Source organism: Diplotaxodon limnothrissa, linkage group LG18, assembly GCF_057381915.1.
Source record: "Diplotaxodon limnothrissa isolate DT_005_m linkage group LG18, D_limnothrissa_male_GT1.1, whole genome shotgun sequence".
NCBI lineage: Eukaryota > Metazoa > Chordata > Actinopteri > Cichliformes > Cichlidae > Diplotaxodon > Diplotaxodon limnothrissa.
In genome coordinates this window covers 24350318-24369673 of record NC_140613.1, presented here as the reverse complement: position 1 = coordinate 24369673, position 19356 = coordinate 24350318, and the positions used below count along the sequence as shown (strand labels likewise).

General features: G+C 40.7%; 2 protein-coding genes across 2 annotated transcripts; one reads left to right on the top strand and one right to left on the bottom strand.

The window, feature by feature from the left end:
- Nucleotides 1-1472: 1472 nt before the first annotated feature.
- On the top strand, nt 1473-10440 carry cdc7 (cell division cycle 7 homolog (S. cerevisiae)). The gene is made up of 12 exons (XM_085378089.1): nt 1473-1502; nt 1737-1824; nt 2528-2614; nt 2720-2855; nt 3663-3756; nt 3931-4073; nt 6643-6976; nt 7160-7267; nt 8211-8368; nt 8633-8715; nt 9036-9185; nt 9986-10440. Exons 2-12 carry the CDS (start codon nt 1737-1739, stop codon nt 10438-10440), a joined length of 1836 nt encoding a protein of 611 aa, XP_085234215.1. The 5' UTR covers nt 1473-1502.
- Nucleotides 10441-11838: 1398 nt separating this feature from the next.
- glmna (glomulin, FKBP associated protein a) lies at nt 11839-19303 on the bottom strand. Its single transcript, XM_085377896.1, has 18 exons — nt 18926-19303; nt 18371-18496; nt 18174-18287; nt 17970-18078; nt 15476-15764; nt 15244-15343; nt 14952-15133; nt 14736-14789; nt 14542-14572; nt 14013-14102; nt 13878-13919; nt 13648-13721; nt 13477-13561; nt 13274-13383; nt 12659-12722; nt 12402-12537; nt 12107-12177; nt 11839-12008 (listed from the first exon to the last, which is right to left on the bottom strand). Exons 1-18 carry the CDS (start codon nt 18977-18979, stop codon nt 11919-11921), a joined length of 1821 nt encoding a protein of 606 aa, XP_085234022.1. The 5' UTR covers nt 18980-19303; the 3' UTR covers nt 11839-11918.
- Nucleotides 19304-19356: the final 53 nt, after the last annotated feature.

The window sequence follows — 19356 nt, the reverse complement described above, 5'->3', positions numbered from 1 at the left end:
TGCGTTCACCGGAGGATTCAGTGGAGTCTTTGGGTAATTTCTCAATGTGTGAACTCACTTGTAGACTAATTACAAGAAGTTTTGTGACAACTGTCTAGTATCATAGGTGTGTATTCAAAGACTGCCATTCAAGTTGTTGCGTACTCCAGTGAAAGTATTAATTTCAACTTAATGCAAAGGAATACGTTCACATGTCTCTACATATAAATCTTGTTGCATGGTGGTGCAAAAATAGTATTTTACTGTTATTTTTAGATTTTTTTTTTTTTGTAGATTCAACTAGCTGTTGTGAAAGTAATGAGCATACTAGTAACAAAGTACCTAAAGATACAATTCAAAACTGGTTCTTCACTAAGTTGGCTGTTTATACCTTGTGTTAGATGATGATGACTTTTTTATGCTTAGTTATAGTTCTGTTTTTGGTGGCTTAACAAACAAAATAATTAATTTCACTAAACATGGTCAGGTACATTGAAAAGACTGAAAATTATTTTAAAAAAGCAGCCTCCTAAGAAAAATGTCCAATGAGGTTTTGAAAACCTGGAGAGAAAAAGTATAAGGAATTCTGTCTCCTTGAAAACAAAGTAAAAGCAAGAAATGAGGACTCAAGACTTTTGCACAGTACTATATATCCAAGGTTATTAAAAATATAACCACAGCTATATGATAAACCTATAGGAGGTGTTAAAAACACGTTTGCTAACCGAAGTGAAAATAACCGGACATGAACAAGAAAAACAAGAACTGAAATTATGCATTAGATTTATTTGTGGGACGATATTATTGTAAAATATGAACTATTTCACAACCTGTTGATTTCTGCATTTATAACTGCTGATAAATGGAAAAAAGTAAAGTGATGTGAGAAACATCCTTCAACCATGTTAACCAAGTTTTGATGAGGCACAATTTGTCCACCAGAGGGCGCTCTACATCTGTTTTTTGTGTTTGAAAGGGAAAAAGAATATTCGACTATTTCAATTGAATATTATATTTTTAATCAAAAATCAGTGTTGAATGGGCTCCTAAAATATACAGGAAATGTTATTAGTTTTAGTCTTTTTAAATTTGGTCAAAATTGTCAACAGCCATTCTTATGAGCCAACAACTCATAACGGAGTAACAAGGAAAATAAACAGAAAACACTAAACTGTTATTTGGCTGTGTAACGTGTAATTCACAGGCAGCAGTTTTAGTTTTAAATAAGTCATGCAGCGATACATCACAACTGTAATTAAATCGTTCTCGTCCGTGTGCTTGGAGCGTCACGTGATTTCTGCTGCTGTACCGCGAGATTTCGTTGACGTCACTTTTAGCGCGGAGTTTGTTGTTGGCGGAGACGCTTCAATCCGAAAGTCTGTACAAAGTTCTTCAGCCACCGCCAGAGCGGAATATAAACCTATAATTGATGCTTTACCGGTAGAGATGTTGGTCGGGGCTGTATGGTGACTTTATGAGGCGTTAATTTGAGACACTTTTGGACTTTACAACCAACTGAAGCGGTAAGTTTCTTTGTGTTTTTGCTCTAGCAGCTGCAGTTAGCGAGCTAACTAGTGCTAGTGGTATCTAGGAAGTCGGACCGCGCTCTTCAAAAAACTATAACTGCAGACGTTTACAGTAACGAGGACTTGTACAGCTACAGAATATTTTAAATAAAGTGTTTACCAAACTTAAATCACGAGTGTTTGCTCCATCTGTAAGTGTCTCTAACGATGTTCCTGTTTTCTGGTTTTCAGATGGAGTTTTCTCCTGCCTGCGTTGAGCCCAGCACAGACGGATGCCTTATGAAAGCTGACAGAGGTCAAAAGAAACGGAAAATCTCCCGTGAGTTGGACAACTGTGATATGACAGAAATATTTCAGTAGAAATGCATCCTTATATTGGAACTACATTATTATAGCTGATATACAATTAAAATCTGTGTGCTCAGCTATAGTTTGTCACTGTAGCTTAGGGTTTGCACACAGTATTAATAACCTCACTCTGGGCAGAATTCATTTTTAAGACAATCATATCATATTTTTTATATTTATTTTGCTTTCTTTATTCTTTTTAAACTTACTTTAAGATTGTAGGATTTTTTTTAAATAATACCATAAGTGCATCTACTAGAAGGCTGAGGGGTAGCAGTGTGGCCGCCAGTATTTTTCTTTAACTCCAAATTGTGTCACAGTTACTGATCTCCGTCTGCATTTAACACATTCACTCAGTGAAGCAGTGGGCGCCCGGGGAGCAGCGTAGGGACGGTATCTTGCTCAGGGGTACCTCAGGGTAGCCGTTCAGTGGATTTGAACCCTCGACCTTCCGATCATGGGGCCTCTACCTACTGAGCTATCCCTGCCCTCAATGCGAACGCCCAACGCAGCGCTCAAACCCACCACCCTGAGATTAAGCCGGGCTTATACAGCTGTATCGATACTCTATCTCTCTCCCTTCCCGTTCCTATTACTTTCTATGTGTTAACCATATACACCACACGAGTAATGGTGTTCTGACAGTTGATTTTTTTTGTCTTGTTTGTTTCCAGCGGACGTGGAGATGGACATTGAGTTTCTTTACAAAGCTGTTCCTCAGCTAGCCAAAGTTTTCCGCATTATAGACAAAATTGGAGCAGGTACGTAGTCAGTTTTGGAGTTTTTATACAGCTGGGAGAAGGATTGTTAGCCGTTCACTAACCTCATAAGGAGAAGTGCTGATGACATTTGTGCGTCTTCATTAGGTACGTTCAGCTCAGTATACTTGGGTGAGACGCAGATGCGAGATGGGAGAAGAGAGATGTTTGCACTGAAGCATCTCATCCCAACAAGCCATCCCACACGGATTGCTGCTGAGCTTCAGTGTCTCACTGTTGCAGGGTGAGACCAATGAAGTAACTTAGAATTTTATTGACATTACACTGATGTTTTTTCTATCAACATCTATTTATTTATTTAGTTTGTGTTACTGTAACACTATACACTGTCACTAATCCTTCTTAAAGACCTGGACCTGGTTAAATTATAGAGTTCCTTTGAGTTGCACTTTCATATTTGGCATTTCTTACATGCCTAATGCATTGAGTTGCTGATATGATATTGGCTGATTAGATATTTTCAATAAAGAGCAGAGTAAGTAGGTGTGCCTAATAAAGTGGCTGGTGAGTGTATGTTTTTATTCTTTGACAGATAATGCGGGGATTCAATTTGATTATTATTTAATTTTCCTATAATTCCATGTGGAATTGGTAGCACACCTCCAAATTAAGTCTGTGAAGGTTCTCAGTCCAAATTAACCTCCACACTAACTTTTCTTTTAGTATTACCGGTACTGTGTTTGTGAAAGAGCAGAGTATCCCAAAAATGTAAAATCAGAAAAGACCAAATTTTATTTGATTTCTTGCTTTTAAGTTTATTTTTATGCTGTGGTAAATCGATGTGTGGGTTTCTCATTTGTGACATCTTATGATTCAGTTTAACCTACGCAGTTTGGTACACTGCTGGCTGGGGTTGACAAGTCGTGCAGCATAAAACACACCAATTTATAAATGAGTGTGCATTTGTGGTTGAGTGCTTCTGTAATGATTCTTGGAAGTGAACGTCCGAGATTGACATTTCTTGCAGACATAACACATTATAATGAAATGACGCCTGTCTTCTGAGCTGTGCCCTTAATCCACTTTGCAGAGGCAGAGAGAATGTGATGGGAGTGACATACTGCTTCAGGAAGGAGGACCATGTGGTGATTGTAATGCCCTACATGGAGCATCAAGCCATTGTGGTAGGTACTTTGTCGTATGTTACTGCAGTGACATGCAGTGTTTATACTGAAGTGATTTATTTATTTTTAATGGACACAATCTGAGCTTCTAAATCAGTCTCTTCTCCTGATTATGTTGACGTTGCTTAAAAATGTCTTTTAAAACTTCTGATTGAAACTAAACATATTCACCAGGACATCATTGGGTCGCTAACTTTTGAAGAGGTCCGCCTGTACATCTACCACCTGTTAAAGGCTCTGAAACACATCCACCAGTTTGGCATAATTCATCGAGACATCAAACCAAACAATTTCCTCTACAACAGAAAGAGCAAAATGTAAGTAGCTGCAGAACATTTGTAATGTTTTATCTGTTGTCAATTCTTTTCTTTTTTTTGAAAATATTTTTATTGAAAAAAGAAAACAGTACTTGCAGTTACCGAAATACAATCAACCTTTCTTAATTTTCCTAAGTAAATTAACATATATATATATGAAAAAAACAACAAAAAAAAACAAAACACAACCCCCCCCCCCCCCCCCCCCCCCAGTCCCACACAGATCAACACAACCATCAAACATATTAGAGGAATATAACAGTAACAAAAGTAGATTTAAACAGGCAATACCTCTAGACTAGCAAAATAAGAGATAAAGGGTTGCCACTTGTGAAAAAATTTGGCTGTGCAACCTCTCAACGTATATTTAATTTTTTCAAGTTTTAAAAAAAACATGACATCTTTAAGCCACCGGGAAATAGTAGGATACTTAGCAGACTTCCAATGCAACAATATTAGACGTCTCGCTAATAGGGATGTGAAGGCTATAATATCCCTTTGTGTGGAATCAAGTGTAAGTGAGCGAGCAGGAATCCCAAACACAGCAATCAGAGGACAAGGATGAAGAGTTACCCCAAGAACAGTTGACATAATAGCAAAATACCTTTTCCAGAAACCTTGTAGCTCAGGGCACAGAAAAAACATGTGGCTAAGGTGACAAGGAGAACCATGGCATTTATCACATTTATTTTCCACTTCTGGATACAATTCAGAAAGTCTAGACTTAGAGAAATGCACCCTGTGTATGACCTTAAATTGAATAAGTCCAAGACGAGCACAGGAGGTGGAAGATCGTATCCTCGTTATAGCCCGTTCCCAAGACTCCTCATGTATTCGAAATCCCAGTTCTTCTTCCCATGTACGCTTAAGCTTAACATTAGAGTGGTTACTAAAAGACAGAATAGCATCATAGAGTTTCGAAATGGTTCCTCTGTGATGAGGAACAAATGATAACGTAGTTTCCCACTGCTGTTCTGGAGGTAAAGAGGGGAAATTTGGGAAACACTTGGCAACAAAATTTCGAATTTGAAAATAGCGAAACAAATGGGTAACAGGGAGATTGTAACGAGAAGACAAGTTGGGAAAACTATCGAAAACACCATCCACATATAAATGTTTGAACTGTTTTATACCCTTGTCACACCACACTGAAAATGTCGAGTCCAAAAGTGAAGGGGGAAACAAATGGTTTTCGCTTAGAGGACCCGAGGAAGACGGCATTACAAAATTAAAGTGACGTCTAAACTGAAACCAGATTTTGAGTGTGTTAAGAACCACCTGATTATCAGTGTACAGAGAGGGTCTCACGGGTAAAGAGGAATAGAGCAAAGCCGGTAAAGAAGAGCCCTTACATGATGATAGCTCCAATTTACACCACGAGGAACCAGAAGATTTTAGCCAGTAGCAAAGTTTATGGATGTGAGCGGCCCAGTAATAGACTAAAAAATTAGGTAATGCAAGTCCTCCACTAAATCTGCATCGCTGCAGCAAAGTTTTAGAGACCCTAGGTGGCTTCCCTCCCCAAATGAAAGAACCAATAATCTTGTCCAGTGAAACAAAAAAATGTTTCGGCAAAAATAAGGGAATTGACTGAAATAAAAATAAAAATTTTGGTAAGATGTTCATTTTAACAACGTTAATCTTACCGATTAAAGAAAGGGGGAGATTACCCCATCTTTGAATATCAGATGTGACCCTAGATATAAGAGGAGACAAATTTGCTGATTTAAGGCCAGCTAGAGAGCGAGTCACGTTAATCCCTAAGTACTTAAACCCAGACGGACTGAGACGAAAGGGTAGATCGGACTGTTGAAGTTGACGTGCTGCCGTATTAACAGGAAAACACTCACTTTTCCCCAAATTCAATTTATAACCTGAAAACGAACTGAAGTTCTCCAGAATACTTAAAACAGCAGGGATGGAGCATGCGGGGTCAGTCATATATAATAACAAGTCATCCGCATACAATGATACTTTATGTGTAATTCCATTACGGATGATTCCCCTGAATACAGAAGAAGATCGCAATGTAATAGACAGAGGCTCGATGGCAATGGCAAAGAGTAAGGGAGACAAAGGGCAACCTTGACGACAACCACGACCCAGCGCAAAATAATCAGAGTAAACATCATTAGTATGAACACTGGCTTTAGGGGACGAATAAAGAAGCCGAATCCAGGAAATAAATTTATCACCAAAACCAAATTTCTCTAAAACTGCAAACAAGTACTCCCACTCCACCCTATCGAAAGCCTTTTCAGCATCTAAAGAAATCACAAGTTCAGGAAGTTCAGATAGACGCTTTGAGTAAATAACATTAAAGAGTGTACGGGTATTAAAAAACAATTGCCGTCCCTTTATAAATCTGTTGTCAATTCTAATGCTAATATTCTGATGTAGTGCTCATGATCTGATGCTATGTGTTGTCTATATTGATACAGTGCTGGAGCATCACTCAGCTATAAGATTAGAATGTATGTTAAAAAGTAAATTACACTAATAAATTCCACATACACTTTATTACATTTTGGCTTTTGTGGTTTGTTTTTTTGTGTAACTGTATGCACAGGTACGCACTGGTGGATTTCGGCCTGGCACAGGGTACAGCTGACACCCAGATTGAGCTATTGAAGGTGGTGAGAAAGAGACCATCACAGAAAGGTGGAGGGTCCACAGGGAAACAAGTGGCTGCACAGCGGAGCAAAGCACCACCTAAACTCTCTTCAAAAACCACAACAGTCTCCACCTCTCTTCCACTGCCTGCACGGCAGCAAATACACCCAACAAATTCCTCCGCATCTTCCTCCACCACCACAGCTTCTTCAACCTCTCGAAAAGCACTGATTAAAAAAGCACATTCTGCTACCACCACTGTGACCACCTCTCGCACAAAGCACACAAAGGTGTCTGCACTTATTTTATTTACCATCATTTTTATCTTCATTAGGTGTTTCTGTCCAGTGATAAAATTTACTCTAATTACACTTCACTGTGTTGCACAAGACTGAAGTATGGTTATGGTTGGATGTTTATAACATCATTGTTTATGTTTTGCTTATGTCATCGTCCATGTTGGTTTTCTTTAGGATTTGATAGAGCTACGCAAAGCACCACGGACTGTGTTTGGAGAGAGGGACCTGAACAGCTGCACACCAGCTCTCTCCAACACCAAACACGCTGCCATTAGGACAGAGGTAAGCAATGGGGGGAAACTACAGTACTGTGCAAAAGTCTTGAGCTGCTGCTCATATCTTTAGATTTTCTTGCAAGAAAAGTTTTTCTTTGAACATTGGCCGGACCCAAGCATTTTAAGAGGAACATTTTTTTGTTTGTTAATCCACTCAACACTGACCTTTGATCCAAGCATAGAAAAGGGACTAAACTAAAGGGATGAGCCAGTGTTTTGTCTACACATAAAAGACAATTTAGCCAAGAAAAACATTTAAATTGTAGCCTGTTACAAAAATAAATTGTTTTACTATGAAGTGATGGAAGAAAACGATAACGACAATAGCGCATTATGAGAGACATAAATGGTATATTTGCACCACCAGGGTGATTCCGAAAGAGCTATTGGCTGAAAGCTTTCCGTAGCTCAGCATGGTGTGCATCACCAAAAAACATATTCAGCTCATCTACAGTTATGCAGTTCACACTGAACATGACACAGCCATCCTAATCCTAAACCTTGCTATTTTTCCTCCCTGTACTGCAACTAATTACCTTTAAAATATTAACACTGAAAGCTTTTTGTAGTCTTTGCGCTGCATATGTCGCTGACCTCCAGACTTTCATTCCCTCCCACTCCCTGTGGCTCATCAACAGATTTACTGTCATTAGCTTTCATCAGCATGGACAAGATGGGTTTTTAGAGGCTTCTCTTATGCTGTGACGAAGCTCTGCAACTCTTGTCTCTCAGGTTCACATGTAGGACTGCTTAACAGAAATAAAATTACTTTTTTATATAAGCTTATTCAGTTTGATAGCATTAGGTGCTATCAAACCCCATACTGAGCTACACTGTGTTCCCTGCTGCAACTTTTCCTGCTGGGTCTTATTATATATTATTAAGTGATATAAGGTGACCTTGAGTGTTTTGGAGGTGACATTAAAAATTGAATCATCATTACTCTTTAGCTGGTAAAACCAAGTAAAACAGAGGACGCAACCAGCCGTAAGTACTCTTCAGCCACCCTGCCTGTCAGGACCCAGAGCAGCAGTCAGAGACCCGTACAGCGAGGTCTAACCTGTAACTGCTACTTCACTGATCGGGTCTGCAACGTCTGCTTGTCCAGGTAACTAACAAAACATCCTCCTGCACCTCCAGTTTACCTTGCACATGTTTTGGGCATTATTCTAGACAGTGAAACATTTATATGATTTCTTTCATTTATATGAAATATGATTTAATGGTGCTTGTGTCAGCTGTACAAGAACAAAAATTATTTATTATTAAAACTAAATTCTCATTCCAATCCACTTCCACTAAACGAAGAATTGTTAGTTTCTGTTTTGTGTCACTTCTAATACCTCATTCCTGTCCTTGTTTGTGACTGCAGAAAGTCGCAGGTGGCGCCCCGGGCAGGAACTCCAGGGTTTAGAGCACCAGAAGTCCTCACAAAGTGTCCCAACCAAGGCACGGGTGGGTGTCTCAAGTCATTATTTATAATACATGTTTAAAAGCAAAGAAAATAAATATATGTATCTACCACACTGCTGCTTTAGCCCATCTGCTTTGATGTGGTTTGTTGAACGTGATTTAAGGTGCTGCATGCTCAGAGATGCTCTCTAGTATTAAAAAAACAAAATCTGTTTTCTCATGCTTGGTAACATTTCCTGTCATATGAGCCAGGCAGGTTTTCCAAAAATTGCCTAAAAATAGCAAATTTGGGATGTTCTCTTTTTTATTCTTACTAATCTGCACTCTTGCACCCTCCCCTGTCCTGTCACCCTGCACTGCAGCCATAGACGTGTGGTCAGCTGGTGTGATCCTGCTCTCACTGCTCAGTGGCCGTTACCCGTTCTTTAAGGCCACCGATGACATGATTGCGCTCGTTCAGATCATGACCCTACGAGGCTCCAGAGAGACCATCAAGGCTGCCAAGTCGTTCAGTGCGTATAAATGTCTTCTTTTGGGTCTTCTGCAGAACGCAGATCCTCACTGCACCTGCAAGACTGCAGTGATTAATCCTGCAGGCAGTTCATCACCAATAGAGTCACTATAATTCTGCAGTGGAACAATATTCTGCAGCACAGTTTTCAGAGTTAATGCACTGCATAAATATAAATATGAAAAAAAAGTATAGTGAACTGAAAATGGTGCAGAACAACACATGAAACTTTTTGTGTTGTTTTAAATTTGATGCCAGCTCCATGTTTCTGCAAAGGTCTTGTAGCAAACTCTGTAACCTGATCAGACCAGGGGGTGCAGTGAAATGCTTTCCTTCTCTCACGTGATTTAGGATTTAAGAATTCATGGCTTCCTTTGTTGTATTTTTGATTTCATGATGCTCCAAATGCATTCAGGGGGTGACAGCTCTGGCCTGCATACATCTTAGTTTAACATCTGGAGCCGTGCTGCTGAAATGAATCCTAAAAGAGGTTCAGCAGGACCTTCCCTGAAAAAGACGTATGCAGATGTTCCAAAACATTTCAGAGATGTTCTGGATAATCTCCATACCGCAGAAAGACTGAGAATCTAGGATGACCTTTTTAGCTCGACTATTTTTAAAAATATATTTCACACAGTATAGAATTATTGTTTTTATTAGGTCCTGAGATGGGAAGAAAAAGATTCACAAATCACTGTGTTCTGTTTTCATTTACATTTTAGTGTCACATTTTCAGAAACAGGGTTGTAAAAAACCTCTGTACAGAGTGATCTTATTTTTATGGGCTTGAATCTGATTCAGGTAAAGCGGTGGTGTGCAGTCGGGAGCTCCCTCGACAGGACCTCAGGACCCTGTGTGAGACACTCAGAGGATTGAGGCCATCGCCAGATAACAAAGTCACACCACTTCCTGAGGCTACTGCAGATTCCACTGACACTCATCATCACAAGATCCAAGATGATACGCCCACACACCGTCCCACTGAAAGAACACTCAAACCACACAAAAAGGAAGCAGATGAAACTCCTGCAGAACTCTTGTGTAGTCACACGAACAAGCACAAATATTCAGGTGGTAATGACACCGCAACTCGCCTTCCAAAACAGGAAAAGATGGGAGAGGAGGAGGATGAGCGTGGCTGGGACAGAGTTCCCGATGAGGCTTACGACCTGCTGGATAAGCTGCTGGATCTGAACCCTTCCACCAGGATCACAGCTGCTCAGGCTCTTCAACACCCGCTGTTCAAAGACCTGTGAGACTGTGCTGTGAGAGCACCAGGAACCAGTAAAACTATGATGTCCTAGGCTGTGGTTCAGGTGCAGAAAAGGCACGTCAGCATGAGAGAGAACGTTCACTCCTTGTAAGGTGCTGCAGTTTTCCCCCCTTCGGCTTCGTGGTTGACACGGTGCACCTCAAAGTAAAGATTTCTTATATTCACAGCAGCTATGATGTAGTCTAAAGAACTGTGAAGAAGGGCATTTTAAAATGGTGGAAACATTGCAGATATTGCTATAACTCTTGACCTTTTAAAGAGGGAATAATCCATATTTTGTTTACAGTTATCACTGCCATAAAGGCTTTTAATTTGAAGGTGCATATCTGTATCCTGTGAATGTGTGAAATTCTGCTTCATTAGTGTGTGCATGTCTGAGTTTGGTTTATTTATGGAAAACACTGAAGTGTCAGTTTTTCCCAGTTCAGGTTAATAATAAAGGCAAAAACAAAATGACGTCTCTCATTCAGGTTACATGGTTATATTCATTTAGAAGGAATTTATTTTCCACTTTTTGTTACCTGGACCCAAGAAAACAGTTCAGCATTTATTTATTTTTTGTAGTAACCTGGGGTAAAAATATGGGTTGTAGTGAAATAACTTGCTTATGAATTGCTAATATCACCAAATTTTGCAAAGTTTTTTAAAAATGGTTGAATGAATGAAAGGAAGTATTTTCTCAAGATTGGACTATTGCTGCTCTCTTCTCTGGCATTAATGAAAAGTTGCTCTCTCTCTTGTCAAAACGCGCCTGTGGCCTCGATGTACGTAGCAGAACCTCTGACCCCACGTGTGCCTGCTCACAGCCTCGGGTTGGACCCTTCAAGCTGTGCTAAAGGCAAGAATTTAAATCTGTAGGTGATTTTGCTTTTTCAGGCCCCCTCACATCTGGAATGACCTACCTGAGAAGATCGAGCACACAGAGCCAGACTTCCTTTGAATCACTGCTTAAATCTAAATTCTATAGACTTAATTTTAAACAATTCTGTTACATGGGATACATTTTATTACTTTAAGTGTGTTTACCCTTTTGCACTTTGTAAACTTATGTATCGTTTTGTGAGCTACTTTTGAGTCTTTTTTTGTTTTTACCTTTATAACCTATAGCATCTCTTTGTGCTAGAGTGTTCTGGGCAACACAGGCTGCATGAACTTGAGATATTTTTGTGACGGCAGGAGAAACTGAAGCTTCCAAAGGTTACAAATTATTTTTACCAAACCACAACTTTTTTACACTTTCACCAAAAATGAAAACACTTGATTTAACCTGCAAGTACAAAAGTTTGAAAGTTTATTACAGAGCTGATACAAACTTGCCTTTTTTTTCTTTTTTTTTTAAACTTCTAATTGACAATGTATGCAACATTTTATAATTACACTGTAAAACAAAGAGACCAGCAGTGCACTAGCACTTTGTTTTGAAACAAGTAACAGTTTTCTGTTTGAGATGAGCTTGTGTGGTTACAGGTTGTCCTTCACCTCGATGAGTTCCTCTATCCGTGCCAACACGCTCTCAATCATGTCAAACGTGTGCAGGGCAGAGTGCAGAGCCTGGCAGGACCAATGAAAATGCAGTCAGGAACATCACAGTGCTTTCTTAATCCCCACACGCATAAATACGTAGTATGATATCTGACTGTGTTACTCACCTGAATCTGTGACTCTGGTGTCATGCTGGGCAGCTCCTCACCACCAACAGACACAGAAAGTACAGACTCTTCTGTGAAGAAACAAATGCTGTCAGAAAGCCTCCTCTGAACACTTTTGATGATGCTACATGTTGAAAAGTGCCATTAAGAAGTCGTTTGAGTTGGGACGAGTACAAAAGAAGCCTGAGAAAAATGAAGCCAAGCTACCTACAAAATAGAACCCCTCCTGTGCATGCATAGAGTCTCTATGTTGTACTAAAAAACTGGAAATTAAAGTAAGTGTTGCTGATCTGACCTTTAGCCTTGCTCTTCTTGGCCTCCATTGTGTTCTGCAGCTCTCTTTCATAGTGGGCCCTGGACATGTTCACACCAACACGAAGAGGCTTCATGAACATATCTTCTACTTTATACAGTTCTGTCCAGATGCCGGTCTTCAGCAGCATCAGAAAGCACAGATAGAGAAAGCTTATATACCCTTATAGGCCATCATGAAGGTGAACAGCTTGTTTTAAAATGTAATTTTTGGTGTTTTCAGCTCAACAGTGCACTCACCTGGTTCTCTGTCACTTTGTCTCTGATGACCAGGTAACGCAGCAGATTTAGAGACTCCATGACTCTGTAGAGATCAACACACACACATGCGCTATTTCTTAATCTACCTTCCAGACATTTCCAAAACTTTCAACTACTCTCGTCCATAAAGTCCGAGATTTTGTTGTTAAATAATGACTTCTGATCAGGGCGACACGTACACTCAACCAGCCACACCGATTCAACTGCTCATTAATTCAAATATCTAATCAGTCAATCACATGGCAGCAACTTAAGTGCATTTAATAAGTGACCAGTGAGTATATTTTACTGGCCTTTTTTAAAAACTATAAAATCAACAGCAATACTACTTTGTTTATACTTATTGCACAATTTAATATAAAAAGCACCAAAGGATGTTTGTTTTTTAAAATCTTATCAAGAAAAAGACTTATAAAATTCCTCTTGATTACACAGAAGTGTCCAATTAAATTTAAACATCTCATATTTTCTCAGGAAGAAACAAAATTAAACAATGTAATACTTTCTTTTAAACTGTGTATGATCCTTTTTAACAGTGCGTGTTGGGGCTGGCTGTCACACTCCTGTGACCCGCATTAGTGTGTGTGCACAGACCTGTCCAGGTACTGCAGGAGGTCAGTCTCTGGGCCATCTGGAAGAATAAGAACCTTACGCAGCAGAGGCATGAGCTGAATGCCTTCAAACCAGACGTTACTGTTACCTGGCTGGAGACAGAGCGATAAAGATTCTTTTAGGTCCCCCAAGAAATTTTAAACATGGCCCACACTGCCATTTTTTCCTTTAATGTACATCTTCACCTGCAGGGCAATGTCTATCTGATTCTTGATATTTTTAATGATGTAGCCTTCAACTCCTGAGTGGTTACTCGTCTTCAACATGTACCTGAAACAAGGACACAGGTCGCTTGCAGTGGGAAGTGGAAAAGACACATTTCTGATTAATTTTCAGGGAAGAAAGGTGGAGCTCACTGGAAGAATCTGTACTTGGCTTCAGTGTTGAACTTATCAATGCTCAGCTGGAAAACCTTCAGTCCTTTAGTTCTCTGAAGACAAAAAGAAGTATCGTCAAAATTGAGTCCCAAGATAAGTTTCATTCTAGGTACCAAAAACGAGATGAAGGTGACACAAATGAAAGCCGATTTCAAACCAAATGATCTGACATTAGATTTTAAACACATCAAAATTGATTAAAAACTTACCAGTTCATGCTTTGGACATATCGTCATGACCTTTATTAAGTTCTGAAATTAAACACTGACATTAATAACATTATATGACGCACACAAAACACAACAGTAGACCCAACAGGTCTATAATGAAGCGACTGCATTCACCTGAGGGACTGTGAGGAAGGTTTTAATCTCCAGCAGGTCGGCACGCAGACTGCCGTCCTCGACTCGCACCAGACTTTTCTCATACAGCTCCTGTGTGATGCACATCCATCATACACTGATGACTGCTTTTAATGTGCAGAAGAAGATTTAAGTAACACAGTGACCATTTACACTGGCAGGTAACGACCCTTACAGCCTCATTCTTTTTCTTCTTTGGCTTCTTCTGATTGGCTATTATAAGAAAAAAATGTGGGGAACCTCAAGTTTTAGAGTCTAAAGCCTCTCCAAATGCTAACCTCATTATTTGAAAACTTGGCCATGTTGAATATGAGCATCCAAGATGATGACCGTACATATCAAACCATAAGAAAAACTTTTCATAAGCTTTTAAACATGTTGTGTTTAATTAAAATAGCACCATGGAAATATATAGGATTAAATCCAGGAGTCAATACGTGACTCCTGGATGATTAAGGTCATTATAATTTATGTAATAAATAACTAATAAATAAGTAAAAATGTCACCTACCAGTCCTTTCTGAAGCTTGGACTCCTCAGTTCTATAAAAGATAGATATCACTGATTACAGGTTGATCATTAAAGTGGACACTTATGGTATATGTGTGTGTTATATATGTGTGTATAATGTGCATATTCATATTTTACAGCTTTTGTAAAACGCTAACAAAGATTATAACACGACACATTATTATGTCATGTTACCTGGACAGGAGGACAGAGACGTGCTCGATGTTACATCGAAGACTGAACACGGGACTGCAGAGAGAATACGGAGTGTTGGGAGCATTAACATTATTTAAATGTTTCAGTATTTGTTAATGTAGAACTACTGAAACACCCAAGTACAGATTCATTTCAAGCCAAGTGTGAATAATTCCACATTGTGCATCCCAGGAGAAAAATATGTTTTCAAAATACCTGAAAACAGTGGGGAAGGTGTCTGCAGCCAGGTGATGGACAAACACCAGATGAGCCAAGCTGGCCAAAGACTCTTTAGGATAACGCACCACCTCCTCGAGAAAGCCGGGAACCTGCTTTCTCTTCAAAAGAGGCTGGTGCACGAGACTGCTGAGGGACTCCCCGATAGAACCGAGGATGTTCTGCAGGACACAGAAAACCACGATTACCACGATATGCAAGTACGTGACGAACCGATGACATATTAGAAACCAGCAATGACACCATTTACACGTTTGAAAAATGGGTTTACCAAAATCTCGGTGGCAAAAGTCCTGAGGGGGGACAGAGCCAGCGTGTCAGGATCCTTGAGGTGTACTTCCAACAGAGGATGACTCAGACTCTTCATACAGCTCAAGAGGAGACAAACAAAAAGGAAGCCTCAGCATCATCAGTTTTCAAGAGCCCTGCAGCGCTTTTCTATGACATTATGTCGGACTATCAAACGTGAGTCTGAGCTGGAAAACGCATTTTTTTTCACTCACAACTTCAGAAGTTCTGTCCGCAGCTCATCCTCTTTATCCTTCCCCTGTCTGCCCACAGTCCTGTTTGCAGTCTTGCTCTGCATCTCATTATTCAGCAGGTTATGCCTGACTTCTTGAACAAAAGGTCTGACAAAATCTATCATGTCAGTGCAGCACCGGCAAAACGAAAAGACGTCATCCTCCTCTTGCTCCTTGGTGTGAGGGAGAGGCAGTTTGGCCACCTGGTCCAGCACGGACGACAGCGCCATGCCCAAGGATGACGCCTTACGGCCGCCCAGGCGCACGAGCACTGTTCGAAGCGAGAAAAAGAGAATACATCACAATAATAATAGCAAGAAAAAGCACCCAAACAGCAATATGCAACATATACAGTCAGCTCCATAAATATTGGGACATCGACACAATTCTAACATTTTTGGCTCTATACACCACCATAATGGATTCCAAATGAAACAAACAAGATGTGCTTTAACTGCAGACTGTCAGCTTTTATTTGAGGGTATTTACATCCAAATCAGGTGAACGGTGTAGAAATTACAACAGTTTGCATAAGTGCCTCCCACTTGTTAACAGACTAAAAGTAAGGGGACAGGATAAGAACCATAAATCAAACTTTCACTTTTTAATACTTGGTTGCAAATCCTTTGCAGTCAATCACAGCCTGAAGTCTGGAACACATAGACATCACCAGACGCTGGGTTTCATCCCTGGTGATGCTCTGCCAGGCCTCTAATGCAACAGTCTTCAGTTCCTGCTTGTTCTTGGGGCATTTTCCCTTCAGTTTTGTCTTCGGCAAGTGAAATGCATGCTCAGTCGGATTCAGGTCAGGTGATTGACTTGGCCATTGCAAAACAGTCCACTTCTTTCCCTTCAAAAAACTCTGCTTTTGCAGTATGCTTTGGGTCATTGTCCATCTGCACTGTGAAGCGCCGTCTAATGAGTTCTGAATCACTTGGGTGAATATATGAGCAGATAATACTGCCCGAAACACTTCAGAATTCATTGTACTGCTTTTGTCAGCAGTCACATCATCAATAAATACAAGAGAACCAGCTCCACTGGCAGCCATACATGCCCATGCCATGACACTTGCAGCACCATGCTTCACAGATGAGGTGGTATGCTTAGGATCATGAGCACTTCCTTTCCTTCTCCATACTCCTCTCTTCCCATAACTCTGGTACAAATTGATCTCGGTCTCATCTATCCATAGGATGTTGTTCCAGAAGTGTGAAGGCTTTTTTTTAGATGTCGTTTGGCAAACTCTAATCTGGCCTTCCCGTTTTTGGGGCTCACCAATGGTTTACATCTTGCGGTGAACCCTCTGTATTCACACTGGTGGAGTCTTCTATTGATTTTTGACTTTGAGAGTGTTCTTGATCTGGCCAACTGTTGTGAAGGGTGTTTTCTTCACCAGGGAAAGGATCCTTCGGTCATCCACTATAGTTGTTTTCCGTCTTCCGGTGTTCTGACAAAGCATCCTACTTTGGCAAAACGTCCTACCGTAAGTAGTTTATCCACATTTCTGCTGTCACAGAGTAATTCCAGCACAAATTTAAGTGGGTATGACGGTTTGCCACTTACCTTTGCCCATCAGAGTATGTTTCTAGCTCATAATTATAAAGCCAGGACGGCTTGCCACTTCATTTTACCTGTCAGAGTATGCCTCTAGCTCTTATTAACAAAGGAAAAATGATTTGCCACTTCATTTTAGCTGTTAAAGTATGCTTCTAGCTCAGATTAACAAAGGTAGGACAATTTGCCACTAAATTTTAGCTGTTAAAGTATGCTTGTAGGTCACATTCAAAAAGGTAGGATGGTTTGGCACTTCATTTCGTGTTGTGCGCATGCGCAAAAACAACGGGTAGGATGGTTTGTAGGTAGGATGGATTCCCAGAACACCGGGTCTTTTGGTGTTGCTGAGCTCACCGGTGCATTCCTTCTTTTTGAGAATGTTCCAAACAGTTGTTTTGGCCACGCCTAATGTTTTTGCTATCTCTCCGATGGGTTTGTTTTGTTTTTTCCAGCCTAATGATGGCTTGCTTCACTGATAGCGACAGCTCTTTGGATCTCTTCTTGGCAGTTGACAGCAACAGGTTGCAAAGGCAAATAGCACACTTGAAATGAACTCTGGAGCTTTTATCTGCTCATTGTAATTGGGATAATGAGGGAATAACACACACCTGGCCATGGAACAGCTGAGAAGCCAATTGTCCCATTACTTTTGGTCCCTTAACAAGTGGGAGGCACTTATGCAAACTGTCGTAATTCCTACACTGTTCACCTGATTTGGATGTAAATACCCTCAAATGAGAGCTGACAGTCTGCAGTTAAAGCACATCTTATTCGTTTCATTTGGAATCCATAGTGGTGGTGTATAGAGCCAAAAATGTTAGAATTGTGTCGATGTCCCAATATTTATGGAGCTGACTGTATGTAAGACAAGAAGAAAACCAGTAAGAAGAGTAGCATGATGACTAAAAAGATTCTTTACCTTTCTGTAAAGGCTTCAAGAGCAGATGGAGGCTCTCTGCTATTGTATCAGGATCATCCTGCTCCAGCTGCTCCAACAGGCCGATCAGCAGCTCTTTCGGTCTGCACGTCTGCAAAAACAACCACAAAGATCACCCTTACAATGCCACATTCATCCAGTTTTCATCAGTGATGTTTTATCTTAAGTCCACTCCTGACCACTGACCTCCAGCAGGTGGTTAAAAATGGCCAGACACTGAGGAAGATTCTTGTCTTCTTTCTTCAGCAGGACCTGGATCAGCGGAGGCAGCAGGTTCCAACCCATGCATCTCACAATCTCCTGCACAGATGAAGACAGTTACACAGATGAGTGTGTGACAAACCTGAGAAGCAGCGATTGGTGTCAACTTTGAGAAACGTTACCTGATTCTTTTCATCCAGCACAATACTGAGGACCTGCGCGCTGTTTCCCTCCTCGATACAAGTCTGCCCAGCAACCGTGAAGATGTTGTGATCCTCGGTGGTGTAGCTGTCGTCTGGAAGAGCCTGCTGCATGAAAAAGAGACAAACAAGTGGGTAAAAATAGAGAAAACAGACATTTTAAACAGTTACTTATTAAATATTATATTCTATCAAATATCTCAAAGACACAATCCTGGCATATTACACTCTGGTTTGGGTTCAGAACACAGTCGCCCCCTCTGCTTTTAAGATTAGGCTTTTTGATAAAGTTTACAGTTAGATCAGGTGACCCTGAACCATCCCTTAGTTTTGCTGCTACCTCAGGCTGCTGAGGGACTTCCCATGATCCACTGAAGATTTCTCCTCTATTCCCGTCTTCACTAACTGAGCATTTATACACTGCTGCTGTATACCAGCATCCAGGTTGGTGCCAGTGGCTGTGCCGACATGCTGTTTAGGGAATTGATATCAGAATGAAGGAGTGGATGTGGGTTACAAGTACCACTGAATACTTACACATCTTTGGACCACCTCACTGAGCTGCTCCAGAGCCATCCCTGCTGTCTTCATACGGGTGTTGTCCTCATGCAGAAGTCCTCAAAAACAGGGGAAACTTCAAGTATATAAAAAAAAAAAACAGGTCCAAAGGTGTCAGAGGTTAAGTTCTGTGCCTGTGTGACTGTAAACACAGCAGAGCAGCAGGGATGCTAACCCCGCTCCGAATTAGCCGAACAGTGGCTAGCCAAACAAATTCACCGCCACGAAAAGAGCCGTTGGTGTGGACGCAAACGGGACCGAGGTGAAGGGGACACGTACCTCAGCTCAACTTCCACAAACAGCCCGGTGAAGAAAAAAAAGCACACACACACACACTACACGCTACGGACGCACCGCGCGAACGTGAAGTTGTCCCCCTGGCTTGCCGTAGATGGAGATACGTCACAGGT

Bases quoted from the DNA above. Each gene is read 5' to 3' on its own strand.
- cdc7 (XM_085378089.1), top strand. From the start codon at position 1,737: ATGGAGTTTTCTCCTGCCTGCGTTGAGCCCAGCACAGACGGATGCCTT. The intron at 2,615-2,719 runs GTACGTAGTCAG...CGTCTTCATTAG, and splicing joins TATAGACAAAATTGGAGCAG to GTACGTTCAGCTCAGTATAC. The intron at 9,186-9,985 runs GTGCGTATAAAT...AATCTGATTCAG, and splicing joins CAAGGCTGCCAAGTCGTTCA to GTAAAGCGGTGGTGTGCAGT.
- glmna (XM_085377896.1), bottom strand. From the start codon at position 18,979: ATGAAGACAGCAGGGATGGCTCTGGAGCAGCTCAGTGAGGTGGTCCAA. The intron at 14,790-14,951 runs GTATTTTGAAAA...TTCTCTCTGCAG, and splicing joins ACCTTCCCCACTGTTTTCAG to TCCCGTGTTCAGTCTTCGAT. The intron at 13,562-13,647 runs GTGAGCTCCACC...TCCTTGTTTCAG, and splicing joins GCCAAGTACAGATTCTTCCA to GTACATGTTGAAGACGAGTA.